This window comes from Dicentrarchus labrax, unplaced genomic scaffold (genome assembly GCF_905237075.1).
Source record: "Dicentrarchus labrax unplaced genomic scaffold, dlabrax2021, whole genome shotgun sequence".
NCBI lineage: Eukaryota > Metazoa > Chordata > Actinopteri > Moronidae > Dicentrarchus > Dicentrarchus labrax.
In genome coordinates this window covers 7,007,001-7,020,363 of record NW_026136708.1, presented here as the reverse complement: position 1 = coordinate 7,020,363, position 13,363 = coordinate 7,007,001, and the positions used below count along the sequence as shown (strand labels likewise).

General features: G+C 42.9%; 1 protein-coding gene across 4 annotated transcripts in view; it reads left to right on the top strand.

Moving 5' to 3' along the window:
- Positions 1 to 8,606, top strand: part of runx2b (RUNX family transcription factor 2b) — a 40,335-nt gene extending 31,729 nt beyond the window's left edge. For 3 of the 4 annotated variants that reach the window (XM_051408875.1, XM_051408876.1, XM_051408877.1), the window contains 3 exons: positions 281 to 448; positions 2,540 to 2,701; positions 5,329 to 8,606. In XM_051408875.1, coding sequence (XP_051264835.1) covers positions 281 to 448; positions 2,540 to 2,701; positions 5,329 to 5,804 — 806 coding nt within the window. In that variant the 3' untranslated portion in view covers positions 5,805 to 8,606. The remainder of the gene's footprint in view (positions 1 to 280; positions 449 to 2,539; positions 2,702 to 5,328) is intronic. The other variant, XM_051408879.1, reaches the window with a different exon arrangement.
- Positions 8,607 to 13,363: the final 4,757 nt, after the last annotated feature.

Below are 13,363 nucleotides of genomic sequence, written 5' to 3'. Positions count from 1 at the left end.
CCTCGTTTAGGAGCACAAACTGTATTTGCCAAGTAAGCCATGGCACACAGAAGAGCTGAGTCATTAGATGTTTATTATAAAGGATAACTGACAAACTCTATGCCAAAAGAAGAACAAACACATTAAGATCATTAGTCACACAGAGCTAAGTGCTGTCAGTGAGCTTTATCTTACGTAGATAAAAATATGGTTTGCATGCAACATCATGGCGGTAATAAACACTGTTACTAAATAACTGATGCAACTCCTCACCACAAAACACTTTTCTGTGTGACCGCAGGGCATCGTCAGAAACTCGAGGACCCTCCCAAGACTGGTCTCTTTTCAGACCGCCTTAGTGAGCTTGAGAGGATGAGGGTGAGGGTGACCGTTCCCACTCAAGGCCCCCGGCCAGCTCTCAATGCAGCGGCCAACTCCTTCAACCCGCAGGGACAGACGCAGATAACAGGTGAGCGCCAGATTCTCGTCTTTTTACCCCAGACCCAGAAAAGATTGGGTTAAAGCACCGTTACAGCAACCATCCATGGCCGTGAGGTGTCTTAAAGCAGGATCTGACTGTGTTGTAGCTGATCTGACTCCCTGACACCTCCTGTGAAAAGAAATATTTTTCCTTTGGGATTACATATGTTGAAAGTGTAAAACACAAATCTGTATGTGTGTATTATAATAAGTGTCATCTGTCAGACGTGTTATTCCATAAAATGATACCAATACCTTATTTCCCTGCACTGAACAATGAAACCTTTTTTTATCCAGAATGAAAAGAACTTTACTATTATTAGGTTATCGTGTTCTTTTGATATGTGAACTCTTAATGCCTGGTTCCAATGTTACAATACATTCACAGTAATTAAGGCTTGGCAGTCATTCAATATGATCATATACTTTCGAAGAAAATCATAATTAAAAAGTAATAAAATTAGTCATTACAATTTGCAACAGTGGAACACACTTCACTGCTTTCGACCATCAGTTTGATTATTTTCCATGTAATTATGCATTTGCAATATATTATTTTATATTAATATCAGATTTCAGATAGATTACCCAGCCTTGCATTTGCTGTTTCCATTTAAGGATAATATTGTTAAAAAATGTTAGAAAGTTAGATAGAAAATTGTATCCGTTTTACACATTTACACCCAAAATCAAGAAAATCTAAATCTAGCACAGGAACATCTACAATATGCACCACACGTTTTCTGAACAATGTCCTAAAGGCTATCACCAACATTTACTGGTGAAATATCAAACCCCAAGTGGAATCATGGGCACCTCCTGATGGGACCACAGAACGTTGCCCAGTGCAGTATGTTACATTGCCTCCGAGATCGTCTGTCTTCATCTACTCCGTCACTCTATCAATCTACATCCTAGAAGGTAACACCATCTCTCACGGTTCGGGATGGCTGCTACCTGATCACCCACACCTCTGGAGGCTCGTCACAGGTCGTCATTTAGCTCTTAGTTACTCCATGGCACGGCTTTGTAGTGTTACTTAGTGGATCATTTGAGGGATGGTTAAACAGCGAAGCAGTGTGGAGACAAGCAGAGAGTGTTATATATGGATTGGGCATTAATTGCATGTGAACAAACTGCTGCTCAAGTGTAAATATTTTGAGATGAAGCTTTTATATCTAAGAGTAGCTTTGGTTAGAGCATCGGATCCGAACCCTATTTGTTTGACGCACTCCCACAGCTCTGTCAAATAAAGTCAAGCACCCTGATATCCGCACCATGTTCCAAATTGACTATTGCCTATTAATTATATAAAAGTGAATATAATAATGATAATAAAATATTTTTTTTGTTTTTAGTTAACTCTCCTCTTGCTAACTAGTTTTCAGCCACTCTCTGTCACAACACATAGCATATTGGACATATTTTTTTAATCAAATCTTAATCTTTTGTCTTTTCAAATTAGTTGAGCAACTCCACAATCTTTCTACACACCCCCTGGCAACTGCAGAAGTAACCCCTAATTGGGAATCACTGTATTAGAGACAGTAAATCACAACACATTTGTTCACAAATTTCATCAACACATAAAAATAGCTCAACTTCCATGTTCCATGCTAGTGTTGCGGCACCGACACACACAATAAAGTGTGTGCGGGAGTCATTTTCCTGGTTGTGTTTCTCTGGTGTGTTTACATCCTGGGTGTGTGCCAGCAAGGCTCTCTGTGCCTCAGCTGCAAGCACAATGTTTTATAAGGCAAACAGGAAGATCTTCTCTGCGAAGGTAAACATTAGATGTGTCATTAAGGAGGATGTTGCATAACGCGCCCAACTGATACTTACCTCTAAACATACGCACAGAGAAACAGAGACACTAATGATGCCTACAGTTGTTGTGAATGTTATTGTCAATCTGCTATACATTTAAGCAACAAAAAAAAAACTTAGAACATTTGAACCAGCCGATGGGCCGTTGGTAATTATTCTTTCTTTTCCTGTCTGTTTTTTTCTCTTTATATGTCTGTCTGGGCTTTTTTTCTCCTTCCTCCTTTCCTTCCCTCGCTCCATTTCTCCCCATCAGACCCTCGTCAGTCCCAGTCCTCTCCTCCCTGGTCGTATGAACAGACGTACCCGTCCTACCTGAGTCCCATGGCATCCCCCTCAGTCCACTCTACCACCCCCCTCTCCTCCAGCCGAGGCACGGGCCTGCCTGCCATCAGTGACGTGCCTAGACGATTGCCAGGTAGAACCACTACTCTGCCACTGTCTGAAACCACCTGGTTTCCTCGTCCCATTCGGACCGCCTAAACTACTTTAAATAATCCAGATAAAGCATTTTCTTGTGCGATAGAAGGTGGGAAGGGGAGCGAGACAGACACACAAGATCACACTCAGAAACATACAAAGCAAAATAAATCTATATCTACTATTTACTCGAGAACGATAAAGCCCAGCGGGCCGCTATTAGCTCATTCTGAAATGAACGTGAGGAATGAGGCATGTTGTCAGAGTCCGACTGTCTGTGCAGAGAGCGGTTTGGATGGCGTGGATGACAGTGGAGAAAAAAAAAAAACGATTGTTTCCTTTTTTCCTTGCTCCAAGCCTTTGATCCCAGAGGAGTATGGGTAATAACAGGCCCGGGCATAATAACAGGCTCGTGACTGACAAATAAAGTGGCTTTATAGCGATACACCACTCTCACAAGGAATTCTGGGTAATTGCATTAGCCAGTCTGTTTGCCGTAACGGCAGCATCTGTGTTCCAATTTGTCTCTGTTTTTCCCCCAATGTGAAAGCTCCTTTAAACTCCCAACATGCCGCCAGACAAGTTTCTCCCCCGTACACCTGTTTGACTCACTGCCATGTGAGTTTTTTTTCTCTCCGCTGCTTTTTTTTTTTCCTTCTGTTTCCTTGTGCTAACACACTACACCCTCCTCTGTGTGTGTGCCCGGAGCGAGGGTGAGTGATTACGCGACGCGGCCGTGTGACTCTGCATTAGAAAGGGTTTAAAATCCAGCCAGCTGCCTTGTCAACTTTGATTAGTTTGGTCTTTCCCTTCAGCTTTCATCTCACGAGCATCAGGCTTTGTTCTCAAAGTGACACGCGTGCATGTGCGAGCACGTTCACACGCAGGCCAAAACCCCGCCTCCCGCCTTTACCCACTTGCACACCTCGAGCATTTAATGCCTCCTAAGTGATGTGACTAAGGCTCTCAGATCTCTGGAGATCATGTTGACACCTCGCCAGGCTGCACTGTAACAGTATCCAGCCACAGAACATAGCGACGAAGTACAAGCAGAAGCTGATATGGATGCTCCAGTGCAAACTGCACCGTCCCGCCACCCCTCCGCACACACCTTTACACAATCCGTCTCCTCTGTTGAAATGTTACAGTTGCTAAGGAGCTATTGCAAAAGTTCATCAGTCAAGTAAAACACCTAATTCGGAAGTGATGCTCTAGAGTTTGTAAAATCCTTCCAAATATTTAGACAGTGTTCCACTCTGGTTTCATTTAAACTAATAATGTTCGATCTGGCTCATCATCACAGGGCCCCTTTGAGCACTAAAATAGGTCCAAATGTTAAAAGCAGGAGTCAGGAGTTTATTGAACAGCGCCGGTCATGTCTGAGATCACACTGCTCCTCCACAGACAATCACCTACTATTTCTATTAGAATCAAATGGATCTTGTGGAAAGAGGAAGTTTAAAGGCCTTAATTGGCAGCATATGCTATCTGACGCTAGCGACAAACCCGGCTTCGCAATTCCTCCCTGCACATAAACACTGCACCCCCCCTCCTCCTCTCTTCTTCCCCGCCACCCCCTGTCCTCTCACAGCAGACATGGTGACACGGAAGACGCCTGGTGATTTATGATAAGAGCGCCATGGCTGGACTAAACCACTGAGAGGAGACAGGAGGGAGGGAGTGCGAGAGGGGGAGGACCTCCTATTCTCCTTAAACTCTGCGCCCAGCGCGAAGCTCGCCACAGCCAGTTAGTGGTTTTTGGGTATTTTTTAAGGGATGAAGCGAAGAGAGGAACGAAGGGTGAGATGGAACAGCTCCTTCTCAGCTCGCTCTCTCACTCGCTCGCGCGTGTGCACACGGACACACACATACACACACACGCTGGAGCCGATGGGAGGCGAGGAGAGGAGCCACATCAGAGCTCAGCCCTGCCTCATTATGGATCTCATGGAAACTGTTTCTGCTCAAAGTGTTTCCACATGTGCAGCTCCTGATTCATCCCAACTGCTTTTTTATGTGCATACAGTATTCACACACATACACCACCACCACCACCACCACCACCCCCCCCCCCCACACACACACACACACACACACACACACACACACACACACACACCGTTTGCACATACACATTCGCATGCATAAACAGTTATACAGATACACATGAACATGCGCCAACACACACTCAGAAACATAAATATGCAGAGGCGTAAACATATCGCATGCGTGGGACTTGACTGATGTGTTTGTTAGCTTTATCAAAAACTCAGTGGAAGTGAAAAACAGCACTGCATGGAGTTGATGAATGTAACAATATTTACAGATAAATGCTATTCCATGACTGTGCCCGCTAAATCCATTAGCCAAAGTCTTTTCTAAATGAGTTAATACACATATCTGGCTCAAAATATTTGATTACATTCAATTCAGTTTACTACTGTTTCATTTCTCAAGGGACTTATTTGTTCAATTCAATTATTTTACAAGTAGCTTGAGTCCAAAGCCACATTTCACATAATCAAAACTGACAAACTGGTAGAAGTGTAATTATTTAGGCTTGTATCTGCTGTGCTGTTGGTGTCAGAGAATCCTAAAGAAATGACTGTTTTCATGTGTCTTTAGGTTCTTCTGACCTGAGCCCATTCCCTGGTCAGTTTGATCGTCAGTTCCCGAGCCTCTCCCTCACAGAGAGCCGTTTTTCCAGCCCTCGGATGCACTACCCGGCAACCTTCACCTACACCCCGCCCGTCACCACCGGGATGTCGCTGGGCAGTGCCCACTACCACACCTACCTTCCCCCTCCTTACCCGGGCTCCACCCAGAGCCAGAGCGGACCCTTCCAGACCAGCAGCACACCCTATCTCTACTATGGCGCTTCGTCTGGCTCGTACCAGTTCTCCATGGTTCCCGGCGGGGACCGTTCGCCCTCCCGGATGATCCCGCCTTGCACTAGCGCCTCCACAGGGACCTCACTGGTGAACCCCAACTTGCCCAGCCAGACGGAGGGAGGGGTGGATGGCGACGGGAGCCACAGTAACTCCCCGACTGTTCTCAACCCGGGAGGCCGCATGGATGAAGCAGTTTGGAGGCCATATTGAAGAAAACCAGGGGGGCGGAAACTAGAAGTCAACTGATGTCATGGTTTGAAAGCACAAAACCTTTTTTTTTTATTGAAAAGGGGATTTTTGAGCTCTCATCAGCTATCTCTACCTTTTGCTTGGAAATTAAGGTTGAGATAAAAAAAAAAGACCAGACTTGTACGGACTTGTCTTCCTGGAATGTGTTTTGACCAAGGCACTACAAAGGGAGTCATTCTCACAGCAATAATGAGAAAGACAATTTTACTAGACCCAAGTGGATGAGACATTATTTCAGTTTTATTATAATCCACAAGCTAAGGGATGCTTCAACAATATTTGTAAAAGACTGCCTCTTTTGTACAGTGTTTTTATTTCAATAAGGCTTTTTTGCAGAGCATGTTTTTGTACTATGACAATATCAAGATGCAAGTTAGGCACTGAGTAGCAAGTGATGAGAGTAACACATATGTTACCTTAAGTGGTATGGACAGTAAATTTGCTTTAAACCAATTAATTTAACTTGTATATTGTGGGTGAAACGTTGATGTAGATTGAGGCGTTTTTCTTAGTTTTAACTTATAAAGCCATAAATTATGTATTGTATTTGAAACTTGAGTCAAAGAAGTGTAATCTGAATATTTTTGATGCATCTATATGACTAAGTTAAACTGATTTTTTTTTTGATAGGTAATTTAACAGAGTGAGAGGTTTAATTTTTTTGTAGTACCCAAAGATTTAAATCGTTTCGAATATGAAATGTAATTTCCAAAGAGTATTGCGACATGTTTCTTCTGGTGTAACTTTCAGTTTAACTACTCCACACGTTAAGAGCCCAACATCCTCGCTAGGCGTTGACACACATTTGGCTTGGAATGAAACCTTTGGTATTTATTGAGCAATAACTCGTATTGTGCCTCTTGGCAACATACCATGAAAGAGAGCTTCAATGGGGAAAATAATTACCCGATGGGGAAATTCTGCTTGATTTCTTTAGTTTGTCTAGTCTGACATGCACACAGATACATACATATGTATTTTCTTGCCCAAATAAGAAATGGTACATTTACACATGAACCGACATGTAGTCCAAAGATGATTATGGCGGCACCACGCCTGGTGGTGCTCTGGGTGCACTCCAAAGCAGAAGGTCAGACTTTAAGGTTCAGTTATTTTATGATACGTGAACTCCTCAGGACTGGAATAATCCTTGGATGAGTCCCAAAGATTTGGTAAATCTGCATGTCTTCTTTTCATATCCAGTCCGGCTGAATGCTCTGTCAAGATTATAGGGAAAACATGCCAAGTCTATTATAGCTTTCATATCATGTGCAAAAGATAGCTTTGAAAAAGTGTGTCTTAGTGCGTTACACACACGGGTACTTTTTTTGTTTGTCTCTTTGCATTTTTCTCTTTCAGTCTCTGAGATTGAAAATATCACAGTTAAAGACAAAAGAGACTGTGACATTCCTTCAGACATTTATTTATTTTCCCTTTTTTTGCTTTTGTTTTGTTTTTCCAAATAGATTTCTATCATCACTAACCAGTGTCACGATCTAAAATTGTTCTGTGGCACCAGTGTGAGGGGAGGTCTGATATTTTCCAATTTGAAATTACTATGTGAGATTTAAAAAAAGTGTTGGAGTTGAAGGAAAAAAAAGTGCAAAAACCGAGGTGATTGGATGCAGCTGCTGGCAGCAAACTGGTAACCAAAAAATATGGGAGACTTGTGTATGTTTGTTTCATAAAGCACTTATTTCTTGTTTTATTTCTAGCAGCACTTGCGGCTGGCTGCCAGCAGGGCTCGTGGTTTTGGTCCTCAGTGTAGATATAACGCCACTGGAGTCACATACACACACACGCACGCACACACACATATACACACACAGAATGGATAACACTTGGCCAAACAAGCCATTTACATTGGAGTTGAATCTGATCTCACAAGGCAGTTGGTATTTGTTTGAAAAAAGCATTTTTCTTGCTTTCATACAATATGATATTCAGCGCATGTAGGTAATATAATAACCCAATTTGAAAAAGCTGAGAAAAACATGGCTCTGTCCAAGGATCAGACTTCAAGCCTTTCATTGAAGGTTTGCACGCAGTGCCTCTTTTCCAGTCTCTGCAGAGGATGTTCTGAACTCAGTTAATGGAATTGAACATGTCACACTACATTTCCCCAACTGCTTCAGCCCAAACGAAAAGTCTTTTTGCTGTTACAGTGTAACATAAGAAAGCAAATAAAAACCTTTTAGATTGTTGTGATTTTATAGCTTTTTTCCCCAATTACAGATTTATTCAATGTCTCCATAGTAACTATGCACATCTGTTGGAATTTATTTAATCTGCTTCTTTCTTTCCAAACTTTGAACAGGAAATGGTCTTTTAAAAACTGTTTACACATCAATGCAGCACTGACATCCCATTTTGTCCTCATCTGCTTTTGTTTGTGTTGTCTTTTTTTTTTTCTTGAAAACAAGAAGTTCATCCTTTTTCTTTGCTTTGGTTAAATGTTGCGTACAAACTGTCATCAAAAACTTGTATTATTTAATGATCAACATGTATGATATCCAGGAACCGTACCTTACCCTGCTCTTATGTAAAGTTTACTTTTTATGTCTATTGTTATGCTTCTTCTCTCATGAACACTTGTCAGGAAATTTAATCTAATGGAGACTCCATTAGATTTTGCTGGTACGTTTCATAAAGATCATCTTTTTTTTTAAAGGGACAAACAGACCTGACAACAGTGAGTGAAATTGGCATTGTGATTGTACATTTTGTTTATTTTAAGAATAAAATAGGAATTTTGTAACTTAATTTTTCCTCTTAATCTCCTCTTTCCACTTAAATTTAACTTTGTTTAATATAAATGGGCAATATGCATGTGATTATCCACCACATTTTCTGAGTATTTAGATTTTCTTGTCATTTAAAGTCTCTTTCGGCTTAAAAATGTGTTTTGCTTTTTGTAACTTAATTAATGATGTATTTGCAGAGTTTGACACTAGACGGCTGTTTCTGTCTTCGTCTGCTTGAAGGGGCAAAGTTTCTTTGTTTCTTTGCTTACTTTAAAACCGTTTAAGATGTAAACATACCACCATTATTTAGTAACATCACAGCTAGTTTGGAGGACAATCATGGTCCAATATGCAAATGACACAAATGTTCTTTAATTTAAAAACTTTATGTATGTATCCACCATATTTTCTGGGTATCTGGATTAGACTCACACTCTTAATTTTCCAGGAAGATTCAGCGTTGTCATCACGTGTTTAATCTTTTCTGAAAAAGTTAACACGCAGATCTACAAGCGTGTTGCGCGTAGGAAGCACAGTTAGCAGTATCATCTCTGGTCTGCCGCTCTGTCTGCACCAACATTGTCTTTGGACGGGGGACTAAGGCATGCTGGGGCCCCGGCACGCTCAGCCAGACTACTACTGCCACTGCCACTGCCATGGCTTCATTTCAAAGGTACACTGGGAAACCAGAGAGATGGAGACAGGAACAGAGACAGGGAGAACCAGGGAAGCTGTTTTACATTATTCCAAGACATAATAGAGCCAATCTAAGTGTGCGCACACACACGTACACATGCTGAAATAGAGAGAGAGAAGAGAGGGTGAGCTACACCATCCCATGTGTTTTTTTAAGGTTCAGATTGGGAACATTCTCGGGATTTCCCTGAATATAGATTGCACGGAAAAAACTCCTGCTGGTTTCAGGTTCACATTCGCAGCATTCTCAGCCATGTCTAGCAATTATAATAATGAACTCCGGAGGAGCAACGGGACCCAGACACCCAGAGAAATTAGCATAATGTCCTCCATGCACGGGAGAGACAGCAGCAGACTCATTTAAGAGGGGTTGGTATAGAGTTTTAGTCCCTGTTAAATTTGGTGGTTGAACATGATGCCAGCGATGATGTACGCTTGATTTTTATACCAGGTTGTGAGTAGTCTCACAGCAGCACAAAGAAGACTGAACTCTCTTCCTTATGTTATGCAATCAACAGAGAGGAATACAAACAGAAGTTTATGAGGAGACAAAACCACTCCATTCAGATGAGTGTGCACACACACAAACACAAACACACTGCTGACAGCCCAATGTAATTGTTTACTTGACCTCTGCAAACGTTTCAGAGGAGCAGCTCAGGCGGGAAGTCATCCTCAAGGGTCCCATACCACTCACAGAGCGTATATCTCTGCCTATGTTTCCATCTCTACTAACAGGGCTGAGCGCTCTGTGAGTGTGTGTGTGTGTGTGTGTGTGTGTGTGTGTGTGTGTGTGTGTGTGCGCAAGAGTGCACGAGAGTGTTTTCTGCCCTCAAACAGGAATCCATACATCTTGATTTCTCATTTATTCCAGAGATAAACTCAGGGCCGGGGACTCCAGAGTGCGCCTTGACTGTCAAAGCAGCACGAAGCGCTGACCTCCCTGAACCTTTCTAATCTGATGTAATCTGAGTTTAACAAATATGGAGACTGGCCACCTTAATGTCTCAGAGGAAGACCATCTTTGAGCTCAGCCCATGCCCACCATCAGTCACACGAGACTGATCTTAATTTGATCTGATTGTAATTGAGCAACCCCCCTCCTGGGCCAGGAGAATTTCAAACTGAGTCAACAATAACTGTGTACTTTGGCGCACTCTAGTGGCTTTTTTATTTAACCATAGGGAACGGGGTGAGGGGCCCACCCAAATGGTATTCCATACAGCCAAAGGCAGGCTGGATGTGGCCAAACTAGGGCTTATTATGTTAGTGGTACTCCTGCTAAAGTTCCAACACCAAAGTCAGATATGAAAAGTTCTTCACCCTCACAGAGAGGGGGTTGTAAACGGCGACTTGTCTTTTAACCTGTAATAAAAGAAATGATCAATTGGCAGGCGAGCTGCATCCAGGCACCAGCCCAGAACCTCACAGACATGGTAGGTTGTAAGGCAGCCCAACATCCAGCACCAGAATCTATTCATCACTAGATTAAAGCATGCCTGTGTCTTTAGCCTGCTTTGGAAACATTTGATTCCATGAAACCATTTGCTGCAAAGTGAAACGCAACTCAGAGAAAAGTGCACTTATGAAACATAAAATGCCTACATTTAATGAGTTCTGCCAGTTCAGATTATGCAATATGATACTGGCCACACCGGCTGAAAAAAAAAAGGAATTACTGTGAAAATGCGAGTGTCAGGACCATGGACAGCGACCAAACACACAAACAAAAGGCCTCTTTGTCCAAGGCCTCCGCTTCATGTCAATGTTTCAAATTATACACCATCTCAACTGTCAAAAAATGGCAAACTGTTGCAGCACGACTGAGTGTACAGAACATAAGACAGGATAAACCTCCACGTGGTGCCAAATATTCATGCAAAACAGGCCTTTTTCCATAGGTTTCAGCCAGGCAATAAAAATTTCAAAAATTTGGGCAGGGGCCCCATCTTTGCCTGAAACCAAGCATGAAGGAGCGCTATGTGTTCTTCCTGTCAGATGAAGGGCTGTTAAAACTTTATCAGGCGAGTGTTAATTGAGAACTAATGGACTGGTAATTCAGAGCAGTCACTGAGACCCAGTTCACTGCTGAATGACATACAACCCTGGTGACATTTGGATCATGTTGGGGCTTTTTGGAAAATCCACCACACGACCATAGCCATCTGGGGATGCCAGGCAAAAAGGGGGGTGAAGGATGCCCGCCATCGTGTCTGGTTCTGCTTTAGACATTCATCCTCTCAGTCTCCAAGGATCATAACTTGTGTTAGAGGCAGGTTTTATGGTTTATGACTGGAAAATAAAATGCTGCACGTTTCCTGCAGGCGAACTGATGATTTACAACTATGAATGATAAAGTGAGCACCCGGCTGACAGTGCGGATGTGTGAGGGCTGCTGAGGATCCAGACATGTCCGACATGTGGATGTGAGTGTGGTCGTATAGCGAGTGTGGTCACCACAGTGCGGTTATATACATTGGAACACAGCATAGAGGGAAAAGTTCTGGCTCACTTGTAGGTATCAATACCTGACATCATCATCTCACATAATTAGCACAGTGTCCACATCCTTCTCCAGTGACCATGGATTATTTCATGTGGTCCACAACTGGAACAGAAACCCTAACCAGTAAATCTAACCAAGAGCATAAATACCCCCGGGCTCTGCTGTCTGCAGACATAGTTACTCATTTCAACTGCTCCTCTCCAAAAAGCCAATCAGATATGTTTATTGTTATCTTCTGCCTAAATTTGGGCCTGATTATTTAAATACACAGAAAAATGTCTTGATCACCTGGCTCCGAACTCAAACAGTCTACACTTCAGGCCACGACAGGCCTGTCCCAGCCTCCACACAGCTTAAGACAGGGGCCGGCGTGTGCCAAGAACTCTCTCTGGTGAGGTCGTCAGTCTTACGCCGAAACCGCAGGCGCGCGCCAGGCAGATCAATAATCCCCATCAAGCTTCACCACAAGTCACTCAAACCTCCAAGGGCAGGCGAGCGGAGGAGGGTTGGGGGACCTGCTGAGAATTTGATACTCTCTTAGATGCTCTCTGTCTCAGAGTGGAAGAGATGAGGACTTGTCTCCGGCAGCCCCATCTCTCTTTTAAACATGATCTCCTGTTATGACATGGTTCCTGTGGATGTCGGCCGTGCCCTGATTAGACATTTCCTTCTCAGGTCTGTAGGACCTGGGTTGATGTTGTCACATGTCACATGTCAGTCATTACCTGACATCAAGAATGACAGCAATAAGTGATTGGAAGGTGTATCTCAGAGGCATAAGAGAGTTCAATTTCTGCTCAGATTATTTGTGCCTCTCGTGTGTATTAACATTACATTCAAATCCCAAAGCCAATCAGTCGACAAGATTATTTAACAAACTCCCAGAATCCTAAAAAAACATTTTCATTTTTGGCCACCATCTTTGTTTGGATTACGAAAAACAGGCGTATGACATTACAAAACAAATGAAGCCCTATCTGGTCCTATTGCAGTTAAAGGACATGGATAATACAGGCTTTCTACTAAAGTAGCAGGACAGCATGAGGTAAAACCAAACTTCACCTCAGGCTGAAACATATGTGTATGTCTCGTGGGTACAATATCTATGGTAAGCAGCAGCTAAAGGAGCACTGAGGTCTACATGGCAGTATTTCTTAAACTATGGGTCTGGCCCTTAATTGGATCACAGGTCTGTTTCTGGTAGGTCCTCACACGTCAAAGGCACCAGTTTGTTTTAATCAGCTCAGGTCTCAAAGCAGGACTCAATTTAGACAATTTATGCCTGAGCTGAAAAGGTTTACTAACCCTGGCTATAAAAGTATGCTGTGTGTGAGTCCCTGTCAGCCTATATGGACTCCCCGTGCTATGGTGGCCAAGCCAAGGCCAGTGACTGGTAGATCCACTGGGAGTGTAATAACAGATTAATGTGGCGTGCCAGGCCCCATGACCAGACGTGTTTGACGTTAATGCTCCACTGTATATTATCCAGCTTGCAGAAATGTTGGATGTGAGCGATGGGATCCAAGGACAGGGATGTTTAGGTACTAATTACCAAACAGCAAGGCACAAGTCTC